The following is a 19,689-nucleotide window of genomic DNA, read 5'->3' as shown; positions in this document are numbered from 1 at the left end:
GATGATATTCTAATATTAACTTCCTTTTTCTAAACCCTTTTATTCGGGTCTTCTCCTTTTTACCTATGTCCAATCTTGGGCCACATTCATTCTATAACCCTGATGAGAATTACTGAGATACTACCAATGCTGATAAATTTTTAGAACTCATTTGAAAGATTGTCAAAACCTTCACTTAAAAAAAGGTAGAGTGAATGTATCAAGAGCGTAATGTATACTTTGACTCAGTAATTACTCTAAGGAATTCTCAAAGAAACAGTGACGTACACGCATAGGGATTTCCATATAAGACTGTTTTTCAGGTTTAAAAGCAAAACAAATCTGCACAGTTTAAAACAGTATATGAGGGCAGACTGAGGGAGGGGTTGTCACTTTGAGGGGTAAAAAGTATAACTACTGCACTGTGTTGTACACCTGAAACTAATTAAAAAAAAAAAACAGTACATGAGGCAATATTATACAGAGACATAAAGGAGGAAAAGTGTCTTAAACTTACTGGGGTCAAGAAGAGGGAATCCTAAACACCTGAGTGCAGCTCCTCCAAGAGCACAGGGGCACGCATAGACCCTTAGCAGCTCTGGTGACTAGTACCCTTCAAATCAGAGGCTGAAATCTAACAGTGCCTCTCAAGTGTTAGCGCGCACCCGAGTTTCTGATTCAGTAGCCCAGGGAGATGGGGGGTGAGAATGTGTATTTCTGACAAGCTCTGGGCTGTCTTGATATCAACGCTGCTAGCCTTGAGACCACACATCACAACCACCTCTATAGTATAAATTTAGAGGGGGCCAGGGAACCCACAGGCCATGACCAACAGGGAAAGAAAGGCATAGGTTAAAGCAGTTAGGCACCCTTTTCAATGATTTAGGACATACATTCTCTTGTTTTTACTGTTTCTGTGCATATAAATTCTAGTAAGCTGTCAACTCTCTCCTAAAAGTTATCATCAGCTAACAATAACAAAGAAAAGCAGCATTCCATCTGCATATTTCCTTAAGCAAAGTGCAACATTGGCAAACGAAGCACTCTCAGTGAAATTAAGAACTGTGACAACTGGCTTACAACCTGTTAGAAATGACCCATATCATTTTCATAATTTCCATGAAAACTTCCAATTTACATGGGCATGTATGAAATATCTTATGTACTTTGTAAATCATAAAATCAGCTTAACATCTTCATATTTATGTTATTAACATCTTTTTGGACATATTTCATTTTGACAAGGTTGGTAAGGTTGTTCTGCTTATCAAGAACTGAAACTGCTGAAAATGAGCAGCTGAAGAAAGATTCAATTTTTTTGTCTTGAAAAAGTACTTCTGAAATGGAAGCATATGGCCTTTTGGCAAAGGAGAAAAGGCACCTTTACTAAAGAGTCTGCCATCATGTATATGTTTCCAATTTAAAACGATATTAAAACCCAGCACATCATTTAAACTGAATTTCAAAAACAGTACGTTTCCTTATTATTACATTATGTTTCCTTCCTTAAACCTTATTCAAAGTCATAAATTATGTCAACGATTATGATAGTCAGCTAGAAAATTTGTATTTGAAACCTATATTACTATTTCTAGATTACTCACACTTTTGTTCCATCTCTTTCATTTCTTCAGGAGGAATTTTCAATTTGTCAATATGTTCTCTAACAACACTTGCCCATTTCTGTAAAGAATCCAAAGCAGTCCAAGGTTTTGACATATCAACAACCAGCATAACTAGAGTGTCCTTCAGAGAACTGGCATCCAGTGAAAATTTAAGGAGCCCCTTGTGATACAGGTCTCCATCTAAGATCCATATGTTACATCTTGTTTGATCTACAATAGACAAAGGAAAGTTACAAAGGGAAAAAGATTAAGTTATTTCATCATTCAACTAACAATACTGCTTGGTATTTTAGGGCATCTCTACAGGAGATGTCTCCTTTTACAAGGTTGCACTATTTGGGTAACAGCTACCAATTAAGTAAGAGCCTAACAAATATTCAGGAAAATGACTTAACTGCCAACATAGATCACCGCCATCCTCTACTTTGTTTCTCTCAATCCCAAACCAGGCTGAATAACATGTTGCTATTCTTACCATCAGGAGAGAGAGCCATGCATATTTAAGATATTATACATAGAAGGGCCGGCCGAGTGGCTCAGTTGGTTAAGAGCTCACTCAAGAGTTTGAGCTCTGAGCAACAGCGGTTCCATGCCTGGCCCGAGCTGAGTTACCGCTGAGCTGCCAACAGGTGGCAAGATGGCTCAGCTAAAAAAAAAAAAAAAAAAAGAAAGATATTATACATAAAAATGAGAAAGCAAGTGATCTATAGAAGAAAAAAATGGCTACTCAGATGAAAAAAGCTGGGGAGATGACATTTTTTGTGTCAAAAAATGAAAAGAAGGTGCAAGGGGGTCATCAAACAATCATAGGATACTATTATTTTACTATCTAAGAGAAAATGTATTGAAAAATTGAGATTCTTCAAGGATAGCAAGAAAGCTAAAGTCTATACACCTCAATACCATAAGATGTTTAAAAATATCACTATATGAATTCCTAACCCAAACCAATAAAAGTATGCCTAAAAATAATTTACTGATTGGCATGACATAGGATTCTTAGTAAAAAAATGCCACATTAAGAAAAGTCAAAGACTAATATGAGCAGCAGTGCACCTCAGAAAGACTTCAGGAAACTAATGTTACAAATAAACGACACGTACCATCCCTGTCTTCATCGTGAACATTTAAGTACAAATATTCCAGTCCTCTTCCTTTCTTGTACTCCTCTATTCCCTGAAGTTTTCTTATTAAGCTTGTTTTCCCAGCTCCATCTTCACCTGTAAAAAAGGACAAATGTTTTCAATTTAATATGTAACACACACACACAAATATAAATAAGAATGGTCTGTAGTGCTAAATAAAAAACCTAACTGAACTAGCTTCAACCAGAATGTTCATTTGATGGACGATAACCAGGTAACTATGCAGACTTCACCTCCAGGATTCTCTCCTGGCGTTTCTGCTGCTCTTATTCAGTCTCTCATTCTTTCCTATTACAAGTGGCTTCCTCTGTGGGTATTTTTCAGGAAGCTCAACTCTTATGTCATCACAGTTTAATCTACAAGGAACAAAAGGCTCTCTCTCTTAGCTTTCAGTCTGGAATCTCACGTAAAATTGGCCCGGTTTGGGTCATGTGCCTACACAAGGGCCACTCATGGAGGATAGCTGGTACACCAAAATTAACCAGGACAGGGAACTGTGACTACAGCCTCATCAAAACCATGAAGCCATATGAAATATGTAGCAAAGAAGGGGTGTGTATGGGGGTCGGGAGAGGTTGGGGTGGGGATGGGTAGTAAGCTGGAAAGTACAAGGGAATGCAGAACAGACAAAAATAAAATGCAGACATTAAAAATACTGATAGCAAAAAATCATGTGATTTAAACTTGGCATAAGTTTAAAAGTTCTAAAACTAGGCTAACTTATTCAATGTTTTGGTGAGGATTTTTTTATATTGTGAATTTATTTAAACACTACATGTTACTGTTTCATAAACTTATTAACTTATCATGTTAATAGTAGTTTCTTATTCCTGGAGATTCTAGAGTTCTCTGAGAATTTAAAATTTTTTTTCATTTTCATGTTAAGCTTTAAAAAAAAGATATGTCTTAGATCTTCTGAATGACCATCTTTATATGTAAATGCTGCCACAAGACTGCAGTACCCACCTCTGCAATGGTATTTATAATCCTACTGGTGCCAATCTGAGACCAAGTGATGCAGACAAAACAAGCATGCCAAACTCAAAAAAAAGTGTCACAGAGCAGTCATTTCTACATTCAATTGCACTGGCCAGACTGGTTCTTTTCATGAACCATTTTCCAACACTTCATAGCAATAAGTGTAGCCTTAAATTCGCAATAAAGAACTTGTCATTAAATGAGTACTTATTTTTCAATACTATTTTTGCAGTGTACTAGTAAAATAGCCCATCAAAATAACAGATTGAATTGAAAACAGTAATATCTATGATAATGACAATAATTCCCATGATGATCCACCATGCTTAAAATGGAAATAATAAAGTTAACCAGTGAAAAATAAATACATTAAGTACTTATATCTACTATTAAACCCAACACTGGCATTTTATTTCAGTAAAACATCATGTGTTATATTGATTGCTAATAGGAATTGTATCGATTCTATAGTTTTTACTGCATGTAATTTATAATTTGTTTTGGTTTTGTAATTGTTCAGTAACTTAAAACAAAAACAGTTTAAAGAATGTATATCTAGTCGCCTCAATAGGCATGAACATTAGACATAAAAATAATTTAAATCAGGGCCAGCCGAGTGGCTCAGTTGGTTGGGAGCTCGCTCAGGAGTTTGAACTCTGAGCAACAGCAGTTCGATGCCTGGCCCGAGCTGAGCTGAGCTGCTGCTGAGCTGCCAACAGGTGGCAGGATGGCTCTGCTAAAAAAAAAAAAAAAATTAAATCAGCATGTAAGATCTATGAAAACCTTCTTTTAAAGAGTCTGTATAGGCAGAGCAGAAGACTTTTAGGGCAGTGAAACTATTCTGTATGATACTGTAATGCTAGATACCTGTCATCATACATTTGTAAAAACCAGCATAATGTACACCAAGAATGAGCCCTTAAGTAAACTATGGACTTTAGGTGATAAAGTGTTAATGTCAGTTCATTAATCGTAACTGTACTAAATGTGCCATTGTGTGGGATGTCGATAGTGGGGGATGCTGTGCCTATGTGGGCACATGGGATATTCGGAAACTCTCTACTTCCCACTCAATTTTGCTGGGAACGTAAACCTACTCTAAAAAACAGTTTATTAACTGAAAAAATAGATATCTGAGCCTGTTGCTGTCCTCTAGGAGCTCATACATTGGAGAAGGAAAACAAATGGGAGCCGATTTCAAGTTACTGTAATTAGGACTACACCAGAAATAAGCAACAACCTAGGAAGCCACCCTTTAAGGGAGAGTTTTGCTTGGCAGTCAGAAAGGGCTTTGTAGAGAAGGAAACACATTAGCCAAACACTGTAATGTTAATGAATCACGGACAATGAGTCGTTCCAGGAAGTAAGGAAAGCATATACAGAAGCCTGGAGGGAAAGAAATGTCCTTCTAGAAAGGACAAATAATTTGAATGCATGACATTTAGAATGTGAGGGGGAAAGGAGCCAGAAGGTAATAACAAACAAGGGATGCCCGATGATGCAAGGCATCTATGCCAAGCTGAGATGGTTAGGCTTATCCTGAAGACAACGGGGAGCCACAGGTGTTCAGGTATTTTAGAAAGACTGTGATGGCAAAAGTGTGGAATACCCCATTTGAAATCACAACCTCCTAACATTCCTATTCCTTCTTGTTTTATTTTTTTGCCATTGAACTTACTAATATTTTACTTAGTCACTCCCTGCCCCTAAAAGCCCCAGAGGAACAGGCATTTTTGTATTTTACTTCCTGTTGCATCCCCAGTACATAGAGTGCCTATTAACTCTACTCCTTTCATAGTGGAATGTGTGTATGCTCCTAAGCTTCCGACAGAGCAACCACTAACAGATCTTGTCTCAAATGACAAAAAAAGTGCCAAAATATTAATATGAGATTCACAAATTCCTGAATGAAGGATACAAATTTTGACCCCTTACCAACTTTGGATTTATTTTAAAACTTTGTGTATTAATGGGTTTGAAATGCAAAAGCCTAAGAAGTGAGGACAGAAAAATGATGAAATTTCAAGTCTGTTCAAGTGCTTCTGAAACCAGATGCCAACTGAGTCTGGGGCTTGTGCTGCCTGCATCGCTCAGCCAATAGATCCACATAGGAGTCGGTTCATAGAATAAGCGTTTATTATCAGAGCACCGGTGGTCTGAGAAGGTAGCGGGTTAACACCTCCAAAAACTGCCTCAACATTCTCAGACCAGCTGGGGGTATTTAAGAGAAAATCTGGAAGTTCCTCCAGAAGCTACTTGAGGTTAGTGGGGTGTGCGTGGAGTGTTCTTTCTGGCCAAGTGATTCTCTGGTGGAGTCAACAACCCAGGAACAATGATGAGAGTAGCCTAGAAAGAATGCTAGACCATAGAGATTGTGATCAATAAACCTAAGGGTATTAATCCCGAGTTCCAGATAATTTTCTAAAATAGGGAACTGGGTGGGACAGGGGGCATCCAAACTCAAGCTGAGCTCAAGCCACAGGGAGATAATATTTTTTTTTTTTTAAAGATTTTTATTGGGGAATTGCGGGGAGGGGAACAGCGCTGGGGAATTGGGGGGAGGGGAACAGACAAGTTGCTGTCGTTTTTGTTCTTCAATCTAGTTGTGGAGGTTGTTGCTTCACTGGCCCAAGCTGGCACCATCATGTGCTCTTCTCTGGCGAGGCAGATCAGTCGCCGGCTTCTGGACGGCCGCTCACTGCGGCTGCTGGCCGCTCACGCTGGCTGCTGGCCGCTCACGCTGGCTGCTGGCTACACGCGGTAGCCCATGGCAACCCACTGCCACAGGGACTGCAGCCTACGCCGCCGCCGGCGACTCATGGCAGCCCAGCTCCAGGTTGAGCTGTTGTTCAGCATCTTAGCTGTGGAGGGCAGTGTCACTGGCCCTCCTATGTGGGATCTGAACCGGGGCCCTCTGGCATCCCAAGCGAGTTCTTAACCATCGCGCCACTCGGCCGGCCCCACAGGGAGATAATCTTTTACTAAGCGTTAGGTCAAGGAAAGATGAGGCCAGGGATGCAGCGAGGCCTCTACTACAGGGGTCCCAACTGGGCCCTGCTTCACGTCCATAAACAAAAATTAAAGGGCTGTAACTTGCTTCCCTTTATTCATATCCTAGTCAAACAGAACCACCAGTGACTTCCACTTCCATCTCTCTAGCAGCAGCAGTAGCAGTAAACGTTTACAGAGTGCCTACTGTATGCATTTAACCCACAGTAATTCTAACAAAACCACAACTGTAAGGGGGAATGATGATTATCTCCCACTTGGCAGATGAGGATACTGGGGCTCAGAATTGTTCAAGTTAAGTATCTTATCTACAGTCTCATGAAATAACAGGACCCGGATCTGAATTCATATGACTTTAACTCCAAAGCATACTCTTTCCATTATACAGTAGTGCTATCTTTAGAGGCCATTAAAACAACACTTTATTTTTGAATTATGATTCAGAAAAGAAAAAGGTATTTCTGCTTTCAGGGGTCACTGATATTTTCAGAAGAAAAAAAAAGTGATTTGATGCGTTCTTCTCTGTGGGCTGTCTCTGAATGATAGGTGATTATGTTCCTATCCTCCTGATTCTACCTCTAAGGACTGAGATTGAAGTTTGTTTTACTATACCAGCAATTTCTCTCCTGGAATTTTTTATCAAGATAGTGTGCCTCTTAATATTCACTCACTGTAAGATAAACATTACCACACTGAATTTGAAAAACAACATAGTGTCAAATAAATGTAATCTGGTAAATATTGTAGTGAGATTTTTTTTCCCCACCCTGTGATTTCAAAATTTCTCACTTCCAATAATAAATCAGAAGTGTTCACAATGACAATAAAGAACATTTCATAGGGTCAGCCGAATGGTGTGCTGGTCAAGAACTAGCTTGGGACGCCAGCTCTGAGCAGCAGGGCCCCAGTTCGGATCCCACATAAGGGCCAGTGACGCTGTGCCCTCTACAACTAAGATGGTGAACAACAGCTCGACCTAGAGCTGGGCTGCCATGAGTCGCTGGCGATGGCGTAGGCTGCAACCCCTACTGCAGTGAGTGGCCATAAGCTACCATGTGTGGCTGGCAGCCAGCATGCGCTGCCAAGAGCCGCCGTGAGCAGCTGTCCAGTGGCCAGCGACCAATCTGCCTCACCCGGGAAAAGCGCAATGATAATACCAACATGGGCCAGTGAAGCAACGTCCTCTACAACTAGACTGAAAAACAAAAGGACAGCAACTTGTCTATTCCCCTTCCCCAATTTCCCAATAAAATCTTAAAAAAAAAAAAAGAACATTTCATAAGCACATACAGACTAAAGAACTCTACTGAAACCCTCTCTGCTTACAGATGAGGAAGCTGAGGCCAGGCCACGGTCACAAAGACGGGGAGCACGGCAATAATGCAGGCCTCCCGAGAGGAACCAAACCAGCCTTCTCAGGAGGGCAACTCCCCTTTGGTCTCAAAAGAAAATGGGATGAGGGACAGAAAGAGAAGAATATCTTATTCCTAAGAATATTCTAATACCTAACAGTGCTTGGCACAGAAGAGTCTCAAGGTGTTTACAGAAACACTTTGCTTACTGAAACAAAATCTGGGAACAAAATTTCTATCAACTACTCTTTGCCCTTCTTCAATTTTGATAATATTTGGAAGTTACAGATGGTTGAGAATTGAACATTCATATTTTATACATATTAAGCCCATTTCTTCTTTTCATAAGTCTTAAGCCTCAATTACAATGACCACTTTCTGCAGCCATCACTTTTTCTACACCTAAATGAACTCTGACATGATTTGTAACAGTGGCAAATGGGGACATCTGAAAATAGATCTATTTTATAAAAGGCCTAACAGGGCCAATGAAGTCATATTCTGTAAACAAATCTCATTTGTTACCTACCATTTTCCAGAATCGTATCTGAGGTATTCACAAAGATGTAGTCTTGCTCCAGGGTTATGCACACCTTCCAATCACATTGTTTGTTAGGCTGCTGGGTTTTTTCTCTTTTTATGTCTTTAGGCATTTAACCCATGGCCACTTCCTAGTTCTCTTCTCCTCACTATATAAACACACCAAGTTCATACGACACTCCAGTCTACTCCCCATCCTGCAGCTGAGTGCTCTTCCTGAACCATCTCATCAGACCCTTCTCCCTCTACAAGACCCTTCAAGGGATTCTAGTTCATGACATACACGTTGAAGTATTTCGAGGGCAGTATACTGATATCTGCAGTTTACTTCAAATGCATTAAAATGAAAGGGTCGCATGGTGGGACGCGTGATAAAGCAAATAGTTAAATGTTAATGGTAGAATCTAGGTTTAGGTATAAGTATTAACTGCAAGATTCCTTCAACTTTTCTGTATGTTTGGAATTTTCATGAGATGTCAGAAAAAAACCCTTCAAAGTCTTCCTGCTGCTCCTGCAGTAAAGGGCAAAGTGTAAAGACCAGTGTTCCGGACAAAGGCCCCTTCACCTTTCCCGCCCATCTCACCATGTCCCACCCATGCTAGACTCCAGCCACTCACAACTTCTTCCAGTGCAGCAGAGGGGCTCTACATCTTCACACATGCTGTCCCTTTTTTCTGGAATGTTCTTCCCTTCCCCTCACCACAACTGGGAGAACCCTAGCTTATCCTTTCACAGTCTCAATTTAGTTTCTTCTAGGAAACTTGGACTCCACAAGTCTGGTTAAGGGCCCTTCTTTGTACTCTCAACAACACACCACACACTTAAGACACTTCAGTGTTGTGTGTCAGCTTATTTGTGTGTTTCCTTCTGCAGGCTGTTAAGTGTGTAAAGTTTGTCCCCTTCATTCACCAAATATTCTTTGGGCAAGTTCTCTTAACAGTAAGCAGGATATAAAGTCCTTGTTTTTAAGGTACTCACAGATAAAAGATTATTCTATTCTTAGCAGATACTGTCCCTGCTGGTTCACCAAAAACAGAAACCACATTGTTTCAGTCTTTGCGAACTGCTACAACACAGACACATACCATAGGCTGGGTGGCTTTTAAATAGTTCTGGAGTCTGGAAATCCAAGATCAAGACACTGGCAGATTTGGTGTCTAGGGAAGGCTCACTTCCTGGTTCACCGACAGCCATCTTATCACCGTGTCTTCACATGGCAGAAGGGGTGAGAGCTAGCTCTCTGGGGTCTCTTTTATAAGGGTCCTAACCCCATTCGCGATGGCTCCACCCTCATCTACCAAGACCCACCCCCTAATGCCATCAGATTGAGGATTAGAATTGCAACATATGAATCTGGGGGGGGGTTCACATTCACTCTACAGCACCTGCCCGATACACAGAAAATCCTTTACCAAAATTCGTATATTTAATTACAACTACAGTTTCTATTTTCATAACTATACCTCATCTGTAATTGCTTGTCCTGGGCCTTTACCACAATCTATTAAAATAATTCATCATTTATATTTATAAAACTCAAGTGGCTATCTCTCATCAATAACAGATTAATAGTGTAAGTTTATAATACATACCTCCTTCACTAAACTTAGGAAAACTTTCTAGTCATTGGACTGAACTGCCGGTACTCAGCTGCCTTGCCACAGCCAAGCTGAATGATGCTTGAAGATATTAAAAAGTCCATCATGAATGAACTCTCTCTTTAATCTATTATGTAATTAGAAGGATTTAAAAAATGTAAAGATTCAGGATGCCAGTATTAGGCACTTTAAAAATCATCTTTAATGGCCAAACAATTCAAAGAACAGAAGTCAGTAAATTCCAAGTTATATTTGGAAAACAACACACAGAGCCTATAGTTTGAGTAAAATAAAACAAAATTAAAATACTACATATGTATTTCATTCTATGTAATTAATATATCTTTAACGTGGCAAAGAGGGAAATGGAACCTGTGTGGCTTCAAACAACGATGAAGGAATTCATCTACCTGTGTCTATAAACTGTAAGAAAGCTTTCTCTTCGGTTCCTTGGCCTTCAGCTGGCAGTGAAACACACACACCAGCTTTCCATGTGCCAGCCAAATAGTTAATGATCTGTAAACAAACACTTATACAAGTAGAAATTTCCTGTTTAAACAGACTAAGATGAAAGTCCTTCTGTAATGTAAAGAACCTGGTGGTGTGAAAATTATTCTCCATATTTTATCTCAATTTGCACTTTTATATTAAATTTTCCTAAAGATGAAATATTTTTAAAATGAATAAAAATATTTCATTACATCAAATTCTATTATAGTAAAGCTATTTTCACATCATATGCTGGGAAACTTTTTCTGTAAAGGACTAGGTAGTAAACATTTTTGGCTCTGCAGGTCACATAAAGTCTGTCACATAGTCATCTTTGTTTTTTCCCCCAATTCTCAGAAAATATAAACAAACCAACCCTATTCTGAGCTTGCTGGCTATACAGAAACAGTCTATAGGCTAAAAACCCTGTCCCAGCAGATGGACCAAAGGAGGAAAGATTTGCTGATCAAATTACAGTGAAATTTTCCACAGCAAGTAAGCCTGTATTCCAAATTATTTGTCTGAACCCTGTCCAAATAAGTCACTTTCTGTGAGCCTAGTGTAAGATCCAAGCACTTAAAAGAACTTCAGCTTTACCATAAGCAATAACAGCCATCAAGTCTCATCTCTTCTCAGCTCAAATTTGAAAACCAAACTATAAAAAAATCTCCTTAAATACAGTCACCTAAACAGTGTAGGAATAAAGGTGTGCTCATGATACTATTTAATCTCCACAACAGATCTCTAATTCAACAACAGGACATAATGTACATAAACTTTATAATGACAATTTGATTAACAGATTAAAAATGAAAGATTCTGAAGGTATAATTTCTAACTGCAACATTGTCACCATTATTTGTGTGAACCTGGACAAGTCAAGTATTTCCGTTGGCTCCCCAGCTTCTACAATAAGAGGAAGTAAAACCAGACAATCTCTATGGTGATGGATCTTAAGTTCTATGACTATTATTATCATTTGTTACTTCTTGATCAGTGATACACTAGAAATAAAATTCCTTTATAAGAAACCAACAGTGTTTTAAAAAGAAGACATAAAAGCATGAATCGTGAAAATGAGTAGCTAAAGCAAAACACTTGCGTACACATAATACATTAATGATAGCTATCTTGAACATTTCCAATGTATGCCACTGTTTGAAGTGTTTTACCAACATTGTCTCACACAATCCTCACAATAATCCTATAAGGTAAACATTATAATCTGAAAAGATGAAGCATCTTGTGAAAGGGTCATGATTTGAATCCAGACACGCTCTTAAACACTGTTTGACTGCCATTGTTCCTGGAGCAGCTTTCAGTCTTCACCAGCTCAAGATAAACAAAATGACATAAGGTAAAATTCAGCAGAACTCTGCCTCCCTTTTCTCCCAGTTCCTCTCCTGTTGTCATGGAAGACTGAAGTACTGTACTTGTCTTGATTTGCCCAAGTTAGTGTGTCTGATACCTACATTCTATGCAGAGCTTTGACTGACATTTCCCCACTTCTATCGGGGTACATTATGGTTCACAGCTTCATGATAATCAGAACTGAGAAATTCTAGCCTGCCATATTCCTTCTCTATCCAACTGAGATAACATTGTGAAGTTGACATTTTTTATTTGCCCTTGCATGATGTAAAATACGTAAATCATCCTATTGCATCTGAAAGCTCTGGTGACAGGAGCCATGAGAGGTCTTCACTGGAACTACTTTTCAGCTCAGACTTTCTGCATGGCCTTCCATAGGTTATCTAGAGGACCCAGGCAGGGTGGGGGCTTTTGATCTGCTCCCCATCTCACAAAGAACATCTCCTCCCTTGCCTCAGCTGACAAGGCAGGGAGAGGCTGTTAGCCAGCTGCAGCAGCTGCACCCAGTAGTTGTAGATAAACATTTATGCATGGCTTTTCAAGACTGTATCCCTCCAACATGTTAAGGAGTACCTACTGAGTGGAAAGTTAGACAAACCCAATTTTGAATCCTAGCTCAGCTGTGTAACCTGGGGCTCAAAAACTTCTTCTGTAAAACAGTGAACATGCTACATAATAAAGCACCTACCAGAACACCCAACTAACAGGCAAATTCATATGTTCCCATCCCACTGGTTGGCCAAAGCCTTACTTACCTTTGAATATCATCATTCAGCAATCCACATTACATTAAAAAACAAGAACTTATCCTTTATCATGTCCCTCACTCTTGCAGACTGACTAGACATGAACTGAAATGTTTAATTCAATAAACATTTACGAAGAACAATAAATGCTAATCCCAATGGTTATTAACAGTTCCTATGCTCCGGAAGGTCAAAGTCACACTAAAGCAATAGTTCTCAATCAACAAGTATGATATATTAAACTGCCTTTAAATTAAGGTGCCAATTTTTAACCTACCTACCAGATAGGCAAAGATTAAAATGAATAATCATTAGTATTGGCAATGGTGCTAGACAAACAAGTACTCTCACATACTGATGGTGGGACTGTAAAATGGTACAACTTTCCTAGGAGAATGTTTGGTAATATATAGAAAGGCTTAAAAGATATATTCTTTTGACCCAGAAATTCAACTTCTAGGAATTTATCCCAAACATAATACTGGGCAAGTGGAAAATGAAGTATAACAATAATAATCTGTTTACCAATCAACTAATTTTATGGTATAGCCACATATATTATTCAGTCAATGAAAGGGAGAAAACCATAGATACTGCCATGAAAAAAAAAACACAACCCTCTGATATATAAAGTAAAAAATAAGTAAAAATCTGACTTCAAAATAGTATATAAGGTATGAGTTTATTTTGTTTAAAAAACAAATATACACATAGAAAAAATGAACACTGATTATCTCTAGGCGGTGGGATCATGCTTATTTTCATTTTCTTATCTTTGTCAAATTTTTTTCTCTCTCGCTGGCAAGAAACATGTAATACTTTTATAATTTAAAATAGTGATTTCCAGTTTACAGACGAAATCATTTTAGACATAATTTCTTTTAGTTCTTTTAATCCCATAAAGTATGAAAGAATCTCAATTAACAAACAGGTCAGGGGATTGTAATGTGCCCACGATCCCCCAGCTTCAAATGGTAGAAAGGTCTGACTCCCAGACCTGGTGCTTGTAGGTAAGGACTCCGGCAATCCTAAGCGGCCTTGGTCCTTTTCACCAGGTTTTAGCCACTGCAACACGTTCCCTCGGTCCACAGCCGGCACTGTTCTCCTCCCCACCCTACTTAGCAAAATTTTACTCAGATATCACCTTTTCCACAATATCTTATGTGACCTTTTTACCAATTATTTCATATTGACATATTTGATTTTTACTACAGGAGTTTATAAGCTCCTAGCAGGCAGGGACCCAATCTTAGCCCTGTTCTCCCCAGATGATTCAGCAAAGAATTTTATGCACAGCACGTTCTGATAAATGTTTAATGAACCAATGAATAGAGGTCTTCTAATAGCCACTGCTCTGACTTTACAAATAAGGTCCAAAAAGGTTAGCTCATGGTCACTCACTTATTAATAACAGAGTCCCATGCTGAACTTGGGTCCTAGCTTTTTCCTAACTCAAGGTTCTCCTCAGTTTTGCATTTTCACCCAAGTGCTTTTGCTGACATTCTCTCTCACGTGGACTTCACACCAGCTGAATTATCACTCTACCAGCCTACATCTGTGGTTCTTCCAGCTCTGTTTCTGTTTTTGACAGCAGCACTGGGGGAAATACATGAATTCCTCTTAACACTTGTTAAACCTACATTCAGACTATACCTCTAGCTGGAATAACAATGATACTTGAAGTAAAATCTGGTCATCATTCATCCAACATTTACTGAACACCTATTATATGCCAAACATCATATTCCATTAACCAAAAACCTCTTTTAACTGGTATCTATGCTCATTGATGCCCATAATAACCTAAAGCAGGGATCCACAAACTTTAGCCAACAGGACAAATCTGGTCTGCTTTTGCAAATAAAGTTTTATTAAACACTGCCACACCCATTCATTTATGTATTGTGTATTGCCTATAGCTGTTTTGGAGCCACAAGGGCAGAGCCGAGTAGTTACAACAGAGACCATATGGTTCACAAAGCCTAAATTATTTAGTATCTGGCCTTTTACATAAAAGGCCAATGACCCTGACCATTATAAAATACCAATATGCCACTGGACTCTAAAAACATTTTATATTTGGTATATTTTTAGTAGTAATATATAATATGCAATAAATAATTTTGTATATCCTTTAAAAATTACCAATCCAGTATCATATTTGTGGTAACATTCTATTCCTGGCATCACATTCCCACAACCAATCATGCCAGAAAACTGCATTAACATACTTCTCCTGATAAATATCTGTTTCCAACAAGTCATGGAATCTTGATGGTCTTTAATCCCAGTTTCTCACAAGGTTAATAGTTTCAGACTGAACAATCTCATTATTTTCAGCGTCAGCCCTCGCTTAGAAAACCATCCACTTCCTTGACAAGTTACTTCTCTGAACAGAATTCCATCTAGTTCCACTGTGTATATCTTGAGGTTTCCTACTTGCAATAATTCAAGCCTAATGGCAGCTAGTTTTGTTCCTGAATAAGAAAGAAGACTTTTCAAACATACTTTCTGATGATGCTCAGCACTATGTGGGATATTTTTTGGCTGCATACTATCCTGGACTAGTGCCTTCAGGGAGAAATAGACTCTAGATTTCTTCCCTGGGTAGAATCAAACAGCCCACATCTACAAGGAAATACTTTATTAATTTAAACCCAATTACAATATGTCTTCAAAATATTTCTTTAAAAATATTTAATAACTCACAAGCTTTAGAATTAAAAAAATATAGACTATCACATAAGATCAAGATCACTAAATCCAAATATCTTAATTTACAGATGAGAAAGATGAGGCTTACCAAAGGACCAACCAGTTTTCATTAATTCACGCTGGTCTCAAATCAGAAAGTTATAACGATGTCCTATCTATAAACCAGGCACTGTGCTGGGGGCCAAGTTCTACATAAGCATCTTAGTAGACAATTAATTCAATTAATCAAAATCAATGAGATTTTTTGTAATGAAATAGATACATTAGGGGAATCAGATAACATTCCTTAATAACTGCTAAACACTTTCTTACTTTTCCTACAAAGAAAGCTCTCTTTTCTTCTAGGGAGACAGTCCAGTGGATAGGTTAAGAATGCTGACTCTGGGGCCAAGCTGCACAATTTAGAATTCTTATGTTGCCTCTTTTTGGCTGTGTAATCCTCCTGCAATTTACTTAACAGTTCTGTGTCCATTTCCTGGTGTTTAAGAGGATAAAAAGGGTACATAACCAATTTTACATGACTAGTATATGTAAGTGTTCTATAAATATAATTATCATTTTCCTTAGGGAGTTTTCTTATCGAAACATGGGAAAGTAACCAAGATATGGAGAAAGTGCCCTTAAAAGCAGCTATTAAAATATATTTACAATTATTGTAGTAAAATTGATTATATATAAAGGGTAAAGAAGAAAAAATAGTTCCTAAAAGGACAAGTTAAATCCTACTTAAAATACATGCACACCCACACACATACAAAAACCCCCATGCACAAGAAGTTTTGCCTTTAATATTAAAAATAAACTTTACTGAAGCTCATGCTCAAAATCTTTAAAGAAAGAGAATGGTTAAACACTAATGCCATAGTGTTTCTGGGTTTCACTAGAGGTCAGGCCTGAATGTTTAAACACAAGTGCCATGGCCACAGTGGTGTCCCTCAATAAGCTACATCCTAGAATTCCAACAAATATTTGGATTTTACTTTAAAATAATTATTAGTACTTTCACTCAAAGACAGCCTTTTAAAAAAAGTATGCCGTAGGAGGACTACATAGAACTCTCCTCCTTGTAGCGACTTCTATCAAGTTGAAAAGCCATGCCAAAGTCACATAACACAGGATCTTCACAGCAGTATAACCTTGGAAAACTCACTTAAAAGGTCTCTGAAATGTATTACCTCATCCAAAACTTGGTGCTAACATCCATCTCCCAGATTTGCGTAGGGGGAGGGGGAAAAGGAGGTAAACTATTATTTATATGAAAATGCTTTGAGAATGGCTGATCCATTCCTAGCCCTGACCCTTTTCTTCCATGGGCAACGGGAAAGGAGGCCATGTAGCAAGCTAAGGTTAAACTGCAATCTGTGTCTGGGGTACATTAAGCTTTGATCATCATTGCTATTCTAGGTTATTTCTGGAAGTATAAAACCTTGTTAAAGTCTCACATTTGGTTTTTGAAATATGGAACTGCAGAGATCACCATAATTCATGAAAGGCATATTAAGGTAAGCATCCTCCTGCCTAACAGCTTCAAACTCATAACAAAGAAAACCACAATCCCTGTTTATATATTTATTCCCTCAACTAGCATAAACTGAATGCTGCCATGTGATGGTTAAATGTCTTTAAGAAATCTATAGAGCTTTTTTAGAACATTAATCCTATTTATGTAATCAGTATAAAATCTGTTGTTGCTTCTTACAAAGCTGAAAAAGACTTTGATGAAAATCCCCAATAGTACTCACATAAAAATTTTTAATTTCAGGCTCATATAACTTGACACTAGATGGAGCTTTATGAGCTATTAAGCTCATAAAAAAAGGAAATTTAATCTATTCTAAGTATGGAGGGATGGAAGACTCTAGGGCCTCTAAGTACATATACATGAACTGACCCAGTGTCAAAAGCAGATTTTTAAAAAAGCATGGTGCAACATCAGTGCAAATTAGAAACATCAAGAAATGGACAAAACTGTCACTTTTGTTTCACTACCAACAGAATCATCTAAGTAATATCTAATGCACAGGAATAACTGGGAGGAACTTACAAAATTAAAACAAAATTCAGGAATCTTATCTTTACTAGTGTTTGAAATGAAGCTTTATTTCACTTAAAGCAATTAAAATATAATTCACTTCAATGAGGTCACACTGTCTTAAGTCCATTTTAGTTTAGTAATTAATACTCATTTGTTTAAATTAGTAAATTTCAAACATTTTCTGGAATTTTTTTGCTTTGGATCCTAATCTATCTTTGCCCTATAAGTATCACTTATGTAGGCACTAATTCAATTTTTAAAAAGAATTCTAATCAAATGTTTTCTAATCCAGCTAAGACAAACCCATCACAAAAAGTCACTGTGTTATCACTTTATAAACATTATCTCATTCAATCCTCCCCAAAACCCTAAAAGGTAGGCATTATTACTTCTATAATATCCTTTTTCAAGATGAAGGAACTATAGATGTCAAAGAACTTGCTTAAGATCCCTGGGCTAGTATGTGATAGGGCCATGACTGAACCCAGGTTAATTTGCAGTAGGTATTTTCAATCACACTAAAAACAAAGGTAAAAACTAATTTTTCAACTAGCTCCCTGTGACTTTAAAGAACGTCAAGAATTATATTCTAGATTGGCAGCAACTCATGAAAAATAAGTAATTTGTTTTTACCTAAACATGCCTATTAAAAGCAGAACCTGTCAGGTAAATTTGCCTTATTTCCTTTTCTGTTTTTACATGTATATAACAAAAATAGTCGAGACAGCAATACCAAAGTTTTAAAATTTAACCATCATCTTATAAGCCAAACTGCAATATCTCATATTTAAAGAATATGGAAGAAATCTCTCCTGTAAATGACTCAGGAGCTAAGCTAAGCCTGAAAAAATATGAACCTGTGAATTGTTCTCCCTCACTGTCCTCTACCCTCACTCTCACTTTTCAGTAAAGAAACAAAATGCATAACTTCCCAAGAGCAGAGGGGATATAGAACAATTAGGAAAATTGAAATGTTAGACCATTTCTCCTTGTTATATCCATTTGGCCCTTTACAAATTTCAGAATTATAATAGATAGTCAAAAACGCACTGCAACACAACAAGCCCATTGTACGCGAAAAAGCTGAATCAAATAAGAACACTTATCACGACTACCAGGTCTAACTTCTAGCTTCTATGTCAATTATACAGACTCGGCTATTAAATATTAATGGAATACCATTTGCACTGGAGCTCTGGCGAAGAGCCTCCTGCTACCAATTTTTGTAATGAAAGAAAAACCCTCATTTTCTAGATACACCTCAAGCCACTAGAATCCCTCGGAGGGGCTATCGCATTCTGTCCTTGCCAGAGGAGGCTATCAGGGCCTCCCTACCTCTCCAGGGGAAGAGAAAGGGCTCTGGGGAGGAAGCGTCCCTGCAGGTCCTAGGGCAGGCGGGGGGCCCGGTTCCCCATCTCCCCTAGCTGTCAGCGACTGATCGGGCGGCGGGGCGGGGTCAGGTCCCGCAGTCCGCACAAAGCGAGCGGGCGAGCCGGCGGGCGGACCCGGACCCCAGCCGGGGTGGGGCCGGGCAGGGCGGAGCGAGGCAGGGGACACTTACCCAGCAGCAGTACGTTCTTCCCCGCCGGGAGCTTGGAGCGCGAGCGGGTGGAGACCTCGCTGAGAATACAGGACCTAACGGAGAGCAAGGCGCACGCTGAGGCCGGGGGTCAGGGGCCGGGGCCGCAGCGCGGGAGGGATGGACGGATACGGCCTCGGCGCGCCTGGGCGGGGACTGCCGAGAACGCAGTGGCTTGGGCCAGACGCCGAGCTCCGGCGGGCACGGGATCCCGAGGCGTCCGCAGGGCCGGGAGTGCCAGCGGGGACCCAGGGAGGGGTGGGGTCGTTACCAAAGGTTCTGCCCGTCCTCGTCGTCGCCTGCTGCAGCACCGCCGTTGCCCGACGTTAGTTCGTTGGCCAAGGGGCCCCCTGTGTAAGTCGAGGCTAATCCCGGCGGAGAGGAGCCGAAGGAGCTGACTCGCCCCACAGCCGCCATTTTGGTCGGGAATCACACCACTCCCGGCAAAGCTGAATGAGCTAGGCAGCGGCGGTGGCGGTGGCGGCGGCGGGGACCCGGATATGGAGCGTTCCGCGCACGGGAGCGGGG

General features: G+C 39.3%; 1 protein-coding gene across 1 annotated transcript in view; it reads right to left on the bottom strand.

The window, feature by feature from the left end:
• DYNC1LI1 (dynein cytoplasmic 1 light intermediate chain 1) overlaps positions 1–19,689 on the bottom strand; it is a 31,124-nt gene extending 11,435 nt beyond the window's left edge. Inside the window, exons 1-4 of the mRNA XM_019630733.1 lie at positions 19,433–19,689; positions 19,144–19,217; positions 2,708–2,824; positions 1,584–1,814 (exon numbers count right to left, since the gene is read on the bottom strand). Coding sequence (XP_019486278.1) covers positions 1,584–1,814; positions 2,708–2,824; positions 19,144–19,217; positions 19,433–19,578 — 568 coding nt within the window. The 5' untranslated portion in view covers positions 19,579–19,689. The remainder of the gene's footprint in view (positions 1–1,583; positions 1,815–2,707; positions 2,825–19,143; positions 19,218–19,432) is intronic.

This window comes from Hipposideros armiger, unplaced genomic scaffold (assembly GCF_001890085.2).
Source record: "Hipposideros armiger isolate ML-2016 unplaced genomic scaffold, ASM189008v1 scaffold_937, whole genome shotgun sequence".
Classification (NCBI taxonomy): Eukaryota; Metazoa; Chordata; class Mammalia; order Chiroptera; family Hipposideridae; genus Hipposideros; species Hipposideros armiger.
This window is presented reverse-complemented; position numbering and strand designations above follow the sequence as displayed.